At 43.8% G+C, this 14,551-nt stretch overlaps 1 protein-coding gene across 1 annotated transcript in view; it reads left to right on the forward strand.

Annotated features, from left to right (window-relative positions):
• LOC124788449 (solute carrier family 22 member 7-like) overlaps positions 1-14,551 on the forward strand; it is a 71,271-nt gene that overhangs the window by 45,675 nt on the left and 11,045 nt on the right. Inside the window, exon 3 of the mRNA XM_047255721.1 lies at positions 13,556-13,786. Within this exon, the coding sequence (XP_047111677.1) occupies positions 13,556-13,786 (231 nt within the window). The remainder of the gene's footprint in view (positions 1-13,555; positions 13,787-14,551) is intronic.

A 14,551-nucleotide genomic window follows, 5' to 3' on the forward strand; every position in this document is an offset into this window, starting at 1 on the left:
AGTTCCTTCCCATCAACCTAAAAAATAAATGATAACCAGATCGGAATAGAACAGCTCACAATCCCAGAAATCCCACAAATCCAAAATACCGCTACAGATCAACTAATATGAATCATGAATTTAATCACAGAGCAAAAGAACAGTCAATATGACGAATCATATGCTTACAGTGGAATGGAAACTGTTGTGTAGAACATAGTTGGAATGGGGTTGGGCTGGTGGTTGTGCAGCCATGGAAATGGATTTAAGTATTAAATTATTAAACATAAAATACATGTGAGCAACAGCATGCTGTTACACTTTCAGTAAATTAATATATCCTCCTGTAGCTCCTAGAAGTCCCTGAGCAGGGCTCAAACCATTCAGTGCAGCCGATATATTTCACACAATCAACAGAATTAAAATCGAGCCTTTGCCATTAGATACGTAATCGTGTACTAACATTCACAATTTACAGAGCATGGACCTCAGCCATAACAACTAATGACAATGGAGACAACTTCTGCAATTAAACATAAGAATACCAGTCAAGTCCTAGATTTATCTGGGATGAGGTAAATAACATATAAATACACATTGGTCTACTGCTACTACTTCCACTAGACAGCGACCACACAAGGTACCCACACACTACACCAAAACACCGACACAAATATCTTAAAAAATCTAATATATTAACACACACAATTGATTCTGTAGTTTGAAGAAGGGAACTAATCAAAAAATATCGTTTTGTGAGTAAATACAAAAAAAAAAACTTTCGCCTGTTCTTAGTTCTAATTTTGTCTTAACCAAACAGTTACATGAGATTCTTTACATTAGACTCCTATATCAGAACCTTAGGACGATGAATTGTTCTCAAGGAGGCGTCACAATATTAAAAACAGAGAATTTGTTCCCTTCTTCAACCTGATCATGAATTAAGCACTAAAACTTCATATTACAACATCAGAATCAGTTACATTTTCACAAATCATTTAAAAAATACGACATATGCAAGAAACATCTATACTTCTCACAGATTTTGAAAGCCTTATCTATGAAATTTGTTCTGAAGACCATCAATGCGCTTCATTTTCTCCGCCCTCGCAGTAGTTGTTGGCCACATCAACACCGCCTCGCAAAGTGGCCAGTTCTCACATGGAATGTATGTAACTACCTTGGGTGCATGTTGTACCTTCATATATTGTATCGGGATTTTTTCACTGCACACGGTTTCTGATGGAATGTGGGGCATCCTGCATTGTTCTCTTGCGGCAAAGAAAATATTTTTCACCCAAATATCAGACAACGCAGATACAGTTAATTAAGCCCTCCGGAAGGAATATTGTAACTGCCTGAACTTGTAAATCGAAAATGGGGACTTTTACAGGAACTTTGTTGATTATTAGTGGAATTAAGGCCACTGATTGTTGAAATCCAGTGTATTTTCATCAGAGATTTGAGTAATATTGCATCTCATTTTCCTTGTGAATTGAATTACATCAGTGTATTGTTGTGGTATTTAAATTCTGTGTAGTCTTTTGATTTTCCTTTCCGCAATCCCAAAATTGCGATTACCTTGAAGAAAGGAGTGCCCTCGCTTTGGGAGGTACTAACGTATCACATATTTTTGTGAATCGACCAGTAGCTACGAATGCAAGGAGAAAGCGCACTGAAGTGGTGTTACAGTTTTGACCTTATCAGATGCCACTGACAACATGAAGTTATTCAATCTCAAGGTTCAAACTGTTTATTTGCAACAGCAGCATGCTACATACTTCGTCAGGAAATGTGGCCTACAACAAAAACCATGGCATCGCATTAGAAACTCCAAACAAACACGATTTTGAAACATGTAGCTTAGCTGCTATATCAATAATTTGTTCTTCATTTGCTTCTATGACGGATATGTAAACTCAGACGTTGAAAAATTAAACACAAAACAATGCCGTGATGCACTGAAAACGCGATGTATTAAAGAACTGAAAAGCAGGTAGGACCACCAGCGCAGAGGGTGAACGAATTCGAAACTGCAGTGCGTTCCGTTCTCCAAACTGCCGAGTATTTCCCAAGTCTGATTAAGCCAGCAGATGAGTAGGTTTTGTTTCTCCGTTTTTGTAACTCATTTATAGCTCACAAAGTGCGTCTGTATGCTAACACACTTTTGGTAAAACGAAACAAACAAAAATCTATTTTTCGGCACTTTCCTTCTTCAAAGTATCTGTTCTATTGAACATTCGCATAGAACAAATAAGGAGATGAATTCTTTGTACAATTGTGCCAACAACTGATTTAAGCTCGCTGTGTAGTTTAAACAAAAGCATCCTGGACCAAATAAAATTAGTTAAGTTCACAGCCTGTCTAACATTCTGCGTGGTGTCTGTTTGTTCTAAGTCGTGTCCCCCTACCACTTTCGCGCATCGACGCTCTGAGCGTATTTTGTAGGGAATTGACTAGTTTGAACCTGGGACCTGTTGCGGGTAAGGAGACGCCAGACCACACATGACATGTAGAGTTCAGAAGAGTTCAGTGAGACTAGCAATGATATAACCAAATATTTAATGATTTCAGCGTAAGCTCCACTGCACTCCCTGTAAAAGAATATTAATACTAACTAAATTTAGTGGAAGGGGTTCAAGGCTTTCCTATTTTTAGTTAGCTGGTAAAATAACGTCGAAAGAGCAGTTACGTTTACCATTGGAAATTTTATTCTACTCACAAAACATTGTTTATAAATTGCACTATTGATAAAAGGAAATGTTTTAATACAGGATGATGAAAACCAACTGCGTTCAACAAAAATGTGAACGACTATTCCCTGAATGGGTTTCCAAGTTCTACAATGGATCTAAGGATGACCTATGCCATATCACATCTATAATCTAGGTTTAAATTAAGTTTGACGGAAGAGAAAACTATCAAAATGGTCTACAGTGATCCTCAATTATCTTGAATTACTTATCTAATTTGTCGTAAATTACAGCAGCTGATGTGGCTTCTCAATAATTATATAACAGAAATATCATCGCGTTTCAGATTTTTATTTCAAGTAGCAAATGTGAACACCATGAGATTTAATTGATGATCGACACTAGTATTACGTAAAATGTGGGTGTAACTGATGAGCCTTCTGCAGTTATGAGTGAAGCTTTATGCGCTGTTATGCGGCATCGCGTGCGTTCGTTACCTTGTCGTTGGTTATGCAGCGTCAGGGGGCGGCGGGCGCCGCAGCTCCATGCAGCTCGCCGTCTCGGAAGCAACTCTCTCCTAAATTCTCCTTACTACAATTTACCGAATTTAGTTTAAAAAAAGCTATCCAGCTGTGTTTTCAACTGACCAATCAGGGTCTCAATATTAACCTTAAGCTCCGCCTACAAAAATTCTGTCTATCCAATGAGAAACGTTATACTTTTCGTGGTGGGGCAATGTTTTTAACGTTTGCAACGTAACAGAGACGCGACAATGTCTCACGCTAAAACTTGCAGCTGGTGTGGCCCTTTTAGTGTTATCGTAAGACCTATATTGTTCTTCTGGAGGGCTCTATCTTTTAACATGGACTGGGGGTGGTCCTGGCGGTTAGCTGGCGACGTGGGTTTCCGTCCCTTATCGTAGGGCCTTCTAGCTTAACACGGTTCTGCTCTTAGCTTCTGTTCTCGTTTCTCCCCCTGGAACTGCGTCTGTCTCACGGTGAGAAGGTATGACATTCATTTAGGCATTCTTGTGTTAGTCTGTGGTATTCCATTTGCTCACTCGTTAATCGTATTACTTTGGTTAATTTAATGTCACGATTTATTTGGAGCTATGTGACATACTGCTGGATTTGCTTATTGTGTCAGGGTTTTCATGGAAGGTGTTGGATTTGCCTGACACATTACACCTGTAGTTCAAGAAGCTGAACTTCTCTCACTCACTGTACACACCTGCACGCTGCATGTTACATCAGCTACCACGTAGAACGTTGTTGCTGGCAAATACACCCAAGGCACCACTCGCACACGACACAGTGCACTGCGTCAGTCTTAAAACCATCAGGGTGCAACTATCAGCATGAAATTCACTCAGGTAGTACTTCAGCTTCTCGAGGATCTTGCACTTGGCTCTGCCAAGAACTCGCTCGTTGTATCTTCTGACTGGATCCAGCAGTGCCTCCTTTTGACGCACTACTTCAGGAGCAATGCTTATTTGGCTGGCTGCGCGAGACTGGGACTAGGTGTGCCGCAAACTGTCAAATTCCCAGTGCAAAGCGCACTCTCACAGATACTGACAAATATCTATACAAATCACGTTGGAAAGAGAATTTTTGCAGAGATGACAGAATCAGAAACATAAAGTCTTACACTGGCATATACACTATATGATCAAAAGTATCCAGACACCTCCAAAAACGTACGTTTTTCATAATAGGTCAATTGTGCTGCCACCTACTGACAGGTACTCCATATCAGCGACCTCAGTAGTCATTAGACATGGTGAGAGCAGAATGGGGCGCTCCGAAGAGCTCACGTAATTCGAACGCACTCAGGTGAATGGGTGTCACTTGCGTCCTACGTCTGTAGGCGAGATTTCCACACTCCTAAACATCCCTAGGTCCACTGTTTCCGATGTGACAGTGAAGTGGAAACGTGAAGGGACACGTGTAGCACAAAAGCGTACAGGCCAACCTTGTCTATTGACTGACAGTTGAAGAGGATCATATTGTGTAATAGGCAGACATCTATGCAGACCGTCACACAGGAATTCCAAACTGCATCAGGATCCACTGCTCGCATTACGATAGTTAGGCGGGAGGTGAGAAAACCTGCATTTCATGGTCGAGTGGTTGCTCATAGGCCACACACCACGCCGGTAAATGCCAAACGACACCTGGTGTGGTGTAAGGAGCGTAAACATTGGACTACTGAACAGTGGAAAGACGTTGTGTGGAGTGACGAATCACGGTACACAATGTGGCGATCCGATGGCAGGGTGCGGGTATGGCGAATGCCCGGTGAACGTCATCTGCCAGCGTGTGTAGTGCCAACAGTAAAATTCTGAGGCGGTCGTGTTATGGTGCGGTCGTGTTTCTCATGGAGGGGGATTGCACCCCTTGTTGTTTTGCGTGACAGTATCACAGCACAGGCCTACATCGATGTTTTAAGCACCTTCTCGCTTCCCACAGTGGCAGAGCAATTCGGGGATGGCGATTGCATCTTTCAACACTATCGAGCACCTGCTCATAATGCACGGCATGTGGCGGAGTTGTTACACAATAACAACCCTTTAATGGACTGGCCTGCACAGAGGGCTGACCTGAATCCTACAGAACACCTTTCGGATGTTTTGGAACGCCGACTTGGTGCCAGGCCTCACCGACCGACATCGATACCTCTCCTCAGTGCAGCACTCCGTGAAGAATGGGCTGCCATTCGCCAAGATACCTTCCAACCCCTGGCTGAACGTATGCCTGCGAGAGTGGAAGCTGTCATCAAGGCTAAGGGTGGGTCAACACCCTACTGAATTCCAGAATTACCGATGAAGGGTGCCGCGAACTTGTAAGTCATATTCAGCCAGGTGTCCGGATACTTTTGATTACCTAGTGTATACAATGTGTCTCTCCTAACAGCTGTCAGGCACATTTTCTCTGGTGTTTCGTCAGACAATTGCACTGCCGTTTCTGCAATGTGTAGCTGGAGCCAGTACTCCTCATCATGTCTTTCATGAGATGCCCAGTCTCGACGGAAAGTACCGTTATGTTTCGCCTTCAGAAACAAAACGATTTATTAGCGTCATTTTACGTGCTCATTCGATAAGGCGGTCTCAGATTCGCCTGGTTCAATATTTGTTTTATGTATATGTATTTAAAAGGGTTGGTAAAACTCGAACAATAACCATTACTCGGGCAGTGATACGATTGGCCTGGCGGGTGCAGACCGCTCCTGCCAATCATGTAGCGGTGCTCAGTCGGTGCTGTAGTACCGGTTATTGTTTGTGTTTTACTAACCTGGTTAATACATATCGATAAAAATATAGCACTAGACCAGTGGTTCCCAACCTTTTCTAGACCACTACCCCTAAGTGCACTCAGACAATAGCTAGCACCCCCGTCCTCACCCCCTCCCACCCCCTGCCCTGCCCTGCCGTTTGTTACCGCCGCCCTCTTCCACATTACCATCTTTAGCACCAAACTAAACTATAGAATGAAAGACTTTTCTTGAAACACATTAATTTTTAAAATGACGAAAGATGAAGGATACTTGGTTTGGGCGTGTGTGTGTGAGTGGGGGGGGGGAGGGGGTAGGGAGGGAAGGGAAGGTGTATGAATGAATGACGAAGGAGTTTGTGGTGCATGGCAAAGGTTACCCACAACTCCTTCTCAGATAAGAAAGCTAACTATATGCAGTGAGGGCACACACTTGTTACAACGCACAATTCCCTGGCATTATTACTGTCCATTGTACAATTGCTTGACGTGCACACTGCAGGTCCATTTAAAATAAACCAAGTTAAAATGTGTGCACTGTTGTTACTGTTCGATTGATAGCTGCCCTCCTACTTCTGAATGGTCGGAAACTGGAAGACTTCAGACTGTTAATGATTTGCGTCGGACTTCAGACACTAACAGTAGTGCGCTGGCCATTAAAATTCCTACACTACGAAGATGACGTGCTACAGACGCGAAATTTAACCGACAGGAAGAAAATGCTGTGATATGCAAATTATTAGCTTTTCAGAGCATTCACACAAGGTTAGCGCCGGTGGCGACACCTACAACGTGCTGACATGAGTTGACCGGCGTTGCCTAGTGAAATGTTGTTGTGATGCCTCGTGTAAGGAGGAGAAATGCGTACCATCATGTTTCCGGCTTTGATAAAGGTCGGATTGTAGCCTATCGCGATTGCGGGCTATCGTATCGCGACATTGCTGCTCGCCTTGGTCGAGATCCAATGACTGTTAGCAGAATATGGAATCGGTGGGTTCAGGAGGGTAATACGGAACGCCGTGCTGGATCCCAACGGCCTCGTATCACTAGCAGTCGAGATGGCTGGCATCATATCCGCGTGGCTGTAACGGATCGTGCAGCCACGTCTCGATCTCTGAGTCAACAGATCGGGACGTTTGCAAGACAACAACCATGTGCACGAACAGTTCGACGACGTTTGCAGCAGAATGGACTATCAGCTCGGAGAACATGGCTGCGGTTACCCTTGACGCTGCATCACAGACAGGAGCGCTTGCGATGGTGTACTCAACGACGAACGTGGGTGCACGAATGGCAAAACGTCATGTTTTCGGATGAATCCAGGTCGCATCCGTGTTTGGCGACATCGCGGTGAACGCACTTTGGAAGCGTGTATTCGTCATCGCCGTACAGGCATATCACCCAGCGTGATGGTAGAGGGTGCCATTGGTTACTCGTCTCGGTCACCTCTTGTTCGCATTGACGGCACTTTGAACGGTTACGTTACATTTCAGATGTGTTACGACCTGTAGCTCTACCCTTCATTCTATCCCTGCGAAACCCTACACTTCAGCAGGATAGTGCACGGCCGCATGTAGCAGGTCCTGTACGGGCCTTTCTGGATACAGAAAATGTTCGACTTCTGCCCTGGCCAGCACATTGTCCAGATCTCTCACCAACTGAAAACGTCTGGTCAATGATGGCCGAGCAACTGGTTCGTCACAATACGCCCATTCACTACTCTTGATGAACTGTGGTATCGTGTTCAAGCTGCATGGACAGCTGTACCTGTAACGACATCCAAGCTCTGTTTGACTCAATGCCCAGGCGTATCAAGGCCTTTATTACGGCCAGAGGTGGTTGTTCTGGGTACTGATTTCTCAGGATCTATTCACCCAAATTGCATGAAAATGTCATCACATGCCAGTTCTAGTTTAATACATTTGTCCAATGAATATCCGTTTATCATCTGCATTTCTTCTTGATGTAGCAATTTTTGTGGCCAGTAGCGTAGTTGTAATACCAATAATAATAATAATAACAATAATAACAGCACTATAGCAGCGATCGTGGAATTACTGCTGTTACATCCTGTCAATTATTTCTTTTATCTCTTTGGAAGAGAGTAATGGTGCAGTTTCTGAACTACTGCAGGTCCTATCTATAGCTTGGAGGAGACATTTTCTTGAGATAATTAGCATTTGTTACGTGTATGTCTCGCTTTTATCATCAGCGATGTACGAGACAGAGCGAGACCTATGTGTGTACTGGTCTATGTGAGGAACCTCTACCCTCCACCGTATTAATGCTGCTAATTGAGAAACAATAATTATTGATAATTTATATAATCAGTTTTACATTCTTTCAAAATTGTGATAGTAGTAATAATATTTTGCAAATGTTCACGCGAGGTAGCCGCGCATTCTGAGGCATTGTGACGGTCTGCACGGCTGCCCCCGTCGGAGTTTCGAGTCCTCCCTAGGGCTTGCATGTGTGCGTGTAAGTTAGTTTAAGTTAGATTAAGTAGTGCGTAAGCCTAGGGACCGAAGACCTCAGCAGTTTGGTTCCATAAGACCTTACCACAAACTTCAAAAACTTCTGAAAATGATTTAGTTTCATGACTGAAACAGAATCTAATCGTTTTAGAAAATTTCATTTACCCCTCAGGGGTAATTAACCTCATACTAACCTGGATCAGCTCTATAGAATGGGTACTTGAAATTACGCTTTAAGTATCATTTTGTTTGTAATGGGAAACAAAAACCGACACTTTTTGTCGACACTGGCATGAAAGGCGCGATGAGCGCTATTTGTTTTGAGTTGACACCCGCTAAACAATGAGAAAATGATATTGGTGACATCTGCTTACCCGGCTGTTTTGTTAGTTTACGAGACCAGAGCCGCTACTTCTCAACCGAGTAGCACCTCAATTTGCCTCACAAGGGCTGCGTGCACCCCGCTTGCCAACAACACTACGCAGCGCTTATCTTCAGTGATCTGACGGGAAATGGTATTACCATTGCGCCAAGGCCGTTGGCCCTGCACTGGTTTTCAGTCACTTGAAATATGTCTCCTATTGGTCAAAGAACAGTACGAATTATCAATGATATGCGCTGTGTGTGTGTGTGTGTGTGTGTGTGTGTGTGTGTGCAGAAATTAGAGGAATGCCTTCAGTTGGAAACAAATCAGTAAATGTAAGAGACCTATTTGTGTTCCAATTTGATTCTCGCTTTCACGTCCTTTGTCCACTCCTCTTGTTGTTTGATGCCAACCTTTTGCCCCAGATCACAGGCTCCACTCCACGACATGAACCAAAATGGTAATGGTATTCACTGGATCTCACTGACGTATCGTTAAAAACCCCACATATTTCTGTATGTGTAATTTCCTATTTTTGAAAATACATTAGAAATTAAACATTTTAAAATGTGTTTCCACGTTTCATTTCTGGTTCAGGAGAGAGTTGGTGGTGACTTGAAAGGCAATGAATTTGTATACCGGTAATTGTTTTGAAGGCAAATTACCGAACAACATTACTCCCCGCCTTTGAGTAAGGACTACCACATTTGCTCATTTGACGCATTGTCATTACCTTACAGTCTTCACTGTACTGGTAGATAGGACAGCTTGGCTGTGGAAGTGGAAGGGTAGCCCACAACATAGACAACAGTATTCACAATTACAAGCACCCAAGCTTTAATGATCTTCTAGCAATAAAGGCTCTTAACAAATCTCAATTAAGCAAGGACATAAATTTGGTTACAAACATATGTTAACCTTCAACCAGTAAATAACCCCAATAAAGAATTTCCAATCAATAAAACGTAGATAAAGGACTGCTTTACAAGAATGCTTAAATTAAGTAAAATCATGAGAGCTAAGTTACAAATTTTATGTTAAGCTTCAACAGGTGAATAACCCCAATAAAGAATTCTCATTTAAATAAAACATAGATAGGAAAATGCCTTACCAAAATGCTTGAATTGTGTCAAATCATGAAAAGCTGAGTTACAACTTTTCTCACAAACTACTTAGGAATTTACAGCAAATAAACAAGTCTGATCTGTTTAACCAGAAGGTAACTGCCAAGTCCAAGCGACCGAAGCCACTGACAGCGGACGACCGCCCCAACGCTGGTCATCAATCGACATCGTCACAGCCCAGTGGCCACCGTGCTAAAACAGACTAACGTTTCGGTAAGCGACCGACAGCAACACAGGAGTAACAGTGACTGAAAGTCGGCGTACGCCTTACGAAACACGGCACACCCTGAAGCGGGAGCAGGCACAGCTGACTAGCGGCCACACAACCACGAGCAAACAAATCTCACGCCGCCCGTACTAACGCGGGAAATGATAGCGAGCGACAAGACGCCACACGCAGAGCAGCAACCGAGCCTACCCCTCGACCACAGGATTTGCCCTGTCTCCTTGTCTATGGTAATACAATTTATAGCACACAAGAAACGATTTAATAATGGCATTAGCTCAACGCAAGATCAGTTAACAGTTAGGTCCAGTAAAGATTTACCAACGGATTTACCTTCAAACCAACTTCCGGACCACAAGCGGAAATTAGTAAACTTGGCATAAGTTTTCACCAGACCGATAAACAAGAAATCAAATTAAACAGTTGCCAAATTACAGTCAGGATACGCAAGCCCTTCAAGACCTTGCTATCTTACTCACAGTTATCATTAACGGCGAAACATACACAAATGAATGACAAGAAATTCACCATTGAAAGCGAAAAAACAACACACCACAAAGGTTAAATTAATTAACTTGCAGACGAGCCAGTCACTGAAAGCTCAGTTCCACAAGATTACGACTAACCTCACTCGGCAGTAATACATTTGTGTGCGTGATAACTAGGTTCCCCAAACAGGACTCCAAAACCCAAAACAACAGGTCACACGTTAGCTGTCTTGTTCTCGGATACTAGGCACCACCGGGCTAAGGCAATCGCGACAAAAATTACAGCTGCCTGCAGCAAAACAAATTAGTCAGGATGCATGAATGTAAAGCACAAATCACTGTTCCAGCCGAAGCGTAACCTTTTCAATGCACGTATGGACAAAACAACACACGTGGGCATAAAGGGAGCAGCAGATGCGTACCAAGCAAACTATACTGCGCCAAAATACAACCCACATCACGTCCACAAACCGGAGCACTTTTCCCGGAGCTGGTGTCTGCTCGCTGGACTGCCGCAACTCTCTGTCCCCGGAAAGCGATGCTGACTGCCGCCTTGCTCAACGCTCCCTTCTCGGCCGTGCACAAGAACTCTTCTTGTCGCCTCAGAGTGCGGCCGCAATGTCCGTTCTCCCCTGCTGTCCGCCCCAGACTCCCGTACTCGCACTCACTCCCTCGTTAGGACCCGCTCCGACAGGAGGCGCTCGCGATCGCACATAGTGCCAACCTCAACCAGAGGAGTAATCGATAGCGTCTGGCGCCCGAGAGCCGTGCCACGGCTCATTCACATTATCATTCGCTTACAGTTCTAGGAACTTGTACATTAAGACCGTATTTGTGCAAAGTAAACAACAACATATTAAAGCAGCAATAGATTCATGGATGAAACAAGGTAGATTTACACCATTTCAATTATGTTTTAATCCTGTAGAAAAATATTTATTTTCCATCACAGACCACTTCTTCATTTCCCACTCAGTGCCTCACAAAAGAAGTGAAGCACCGAAAAGGAAGGAGGAAACGAATTGAAAACTCATGAGTTGAGGGTTTTGTGTACTGCAGTGACTAAAAAACCGAGTCAAATTTTCAAAAATCCTGGAAGTGTTAGCCCATTTATCAGTATGGCGTTGCGCACACTCTGTCCTGGATGCATGCATTGGTTCTATTGCCGTTGTATCCGAGGCAAGCTGACCAACATGTGCTGTAACTCGTCCTCTATCTCCTGGCCTGCCTCCGGCATGGATGTACGTGATGTTCTTAGGTTAGTTAGGGTTTAAGTAGTTCTAAGTTCTAGGGGACTGAGACCTCAAAAGTTAAGTCCCATTGTGCTGAGAGCCATTTCAACCATTTATCTCCTGGATTCTGGCACGAGGACAGAGTTGACATCCGAGCTTGCCCAGCGTGTGTTCTGTCAGGCAGAGATATGGGTATCTCGTTGGCCGTGGGAGTACCTCATCAACATGCTTGGTGCTTCACTTTGTCAGAAAATTAGGCAAATTTAACGTACTAGTAGTTTAATTCGTAACTGTCCTTTTCCACATAAAGTCTTTCACTGTTTAGTCCACGTAGTAAGACTGAGTGGTGTCTTCCAGAAGAGATTCCTTACACTCCCGTCCAGGGCTTCCCAACCTTTTCAGCTGGCGGACCCCTTCTTCAGTCGAAAATACATGAGACCCCTAGTCAGTCAGGAGCACAGTAACTTTAAATTTCAGAGCGAAACCCATGGGAACTGAAAGCTTCTTAATGCAAGTACTATGTTCCCAATGACCCCCCTCCCCCCTCGAAGTATCATTAGTCTGTGGTTTAGAGATGAATGAAAACAACTTGAAATTAACGATCCAATTTGAATTCCCATTGTATCCAGACACTTACTAGCGGATTTACTCACTTTGTTCAAAACACTATAGCCTGATTAAAATTACTTGGTAATTGAAATTTCTTCCTCCAAGAGCAATCAACGTCACGTCCAAACTGTTCGCTTATGGTCTGTTCACTTCTAACATTTGGCTACTGATGTGTAAGGAGCATGCATGTTTCATAACAGCCGTGTGTGTGTGTGTGTGGGGGGGGGGGGGGGGGGTTCATGGAATCCGAAGAAAAATGTTCAAATGTATGTAAAGTCTTCCTTTGGTCGTCCTCCCTCTTCATTCATTTCAACTGGAAACTTCCCTTGTTGTCAAGGCGATGGAGAAACTGCACATTTCTTCAGTGATCCTGACTTCAGCCACCGATCCATGTTAGAAGTAATAAACTGGTCAAAAATCGACTTATGAAATAGGTAGTGCACTGACAAAGCAAGTTTAACATTTAATGATGCCTGGGACCGCATACGTGCCAGCGAGCGCTGTGATTGGTCGACAAAGCTCGCTCCGCGCATGCGTAAAAGGTTTCAGCGCATCTAGCGCCGTGAGCCGGGACACAAACGACCTCCGTATTGTTGCGAAACAGTCGATTCAGAGAAGCCGCATTCTCCGGCACTAAACTGTGTATACGTTCTCACTTAGGAACCGTAAAGGCTGCTTGGCGATCACACGAAAAAAAAGTGATAAATTTGATTTTCACATTTTTATTCAGTAATTTTACTCATTATTTTACACGATTTGGTGAAAGGTGGCCGCGGACCCCATAGAAAGAGCCAGCGGACCCCTAAGGGAAGGGATTGGGAAGCCTTGCTCTAGTCCTGTCAGTAAAAAACAGCTGTAGAGTGAATCCACTGCAACTCACAAAACACAGGAGAGAGATCGAGCATCAGTAAACGATAAATGTCTCTGGTGTCCTGTGGCTGATTCTAGTTTTTTGTCAGGCAATACAACAGTGTGCAAACCAAATTTCTCAAACGGTTTCTGGATTTTGTCCTAGATTTCTAGTTGTATCCAGTGCTATAGTTTTCAGATTATGTTGTAAAATGCACTTATAATGAGGTTCTACGTATGTCACACAGGGAAGGAGGGACATTCAGCAAGTGCCTGATGTACAACGGAAGCGCCGTGGACGGTGCTTCCGAGGTGCCCTGCCAGCACGGCTGGGAGTACGACGATACGTGGTACCCTCTGACGGTGCCGTCAGAGATGAACTGGGTCTGCGACGACATGCACATTGTCAGTGACGTCATGTTCTATGCACAGAACATTGGAGCAGCCCTGGGACTGCTGTTCGGCTACATGGGTGACATGTAATTGAAAAAAAAAAGTCCTTCTATTCTTATTACCTTTGTATTTTCTGTTACCATTTGGTGTTAAAGGATATGAACAATCCCTGTCTGTCAGTACAAGAATGGGTAGTGGCACTGCAATCGCCAGTACACTAGAGGCCTACATCTGATTGAGGGGAGCAGTGAGCCACTTGGAGAGCTGGCACACGCTGAGTTGAAAGCTCACAAACAACCAGCAGAAGTGGCCTCCAGCTCTTTATGCAACCATGTAGCTGTAGGAATAATACACAGTACGTCCATGAAATGCAGTTTACATTTAGGGAGGAACCTTTACTTGAAGTGAAATGACTTCCTGCAGAGGAGGATTCCGTGAGGTCAGGCTCAAGCAGTTCTTATCTGAAAAATTCCCCAGGTGTCTCGCAACTATTTTATGAGTGCGTGCATGGCGAGAACAGGGCCCCCGGCTGTCGCTGTATTTCTTCCTTGCCAGTGCTGAAATTTAACTCTCTGACTATACTTTTTCTTCGAATTCTTGTGGAGCAGCCACAATTGTATTTTGTAAATTTCAGGAACCGCACAACAGCTGCTGAATCGAAAAAGGTTTTTATTGCCTACACGACCGATTTCTGGATACTAAAATTCCGTCATCTGGATTAAAATAAAAAAGAAGAACATTTTACCGATTGAGGTCATCTCCCCCCTCCCCCAGCGTTGTCATGGAACGAAAATTTCGGTCACACAGCATGGGAACTGCTCAGTGGATCCTTGGTCACCCATTTTCAATTC

The sequence above is a fragment of the Schistocerca piceifrons genome, chromosome 3, assembly GCF_021461385.2.
Source record: "Schistocerca piceifrons isolate TAMUIC-IGC-003096 chromosome 3, iqSchPice1.1, whole genome shotgun sequence".
NCBI classification, from domain to species: domain Eukaryota; kingdom Metazoa; phylum Arthropoda; class Insecta; order Orthoptera; family Acrididae; genus Schistocerca; species Schistocerca piceifrons.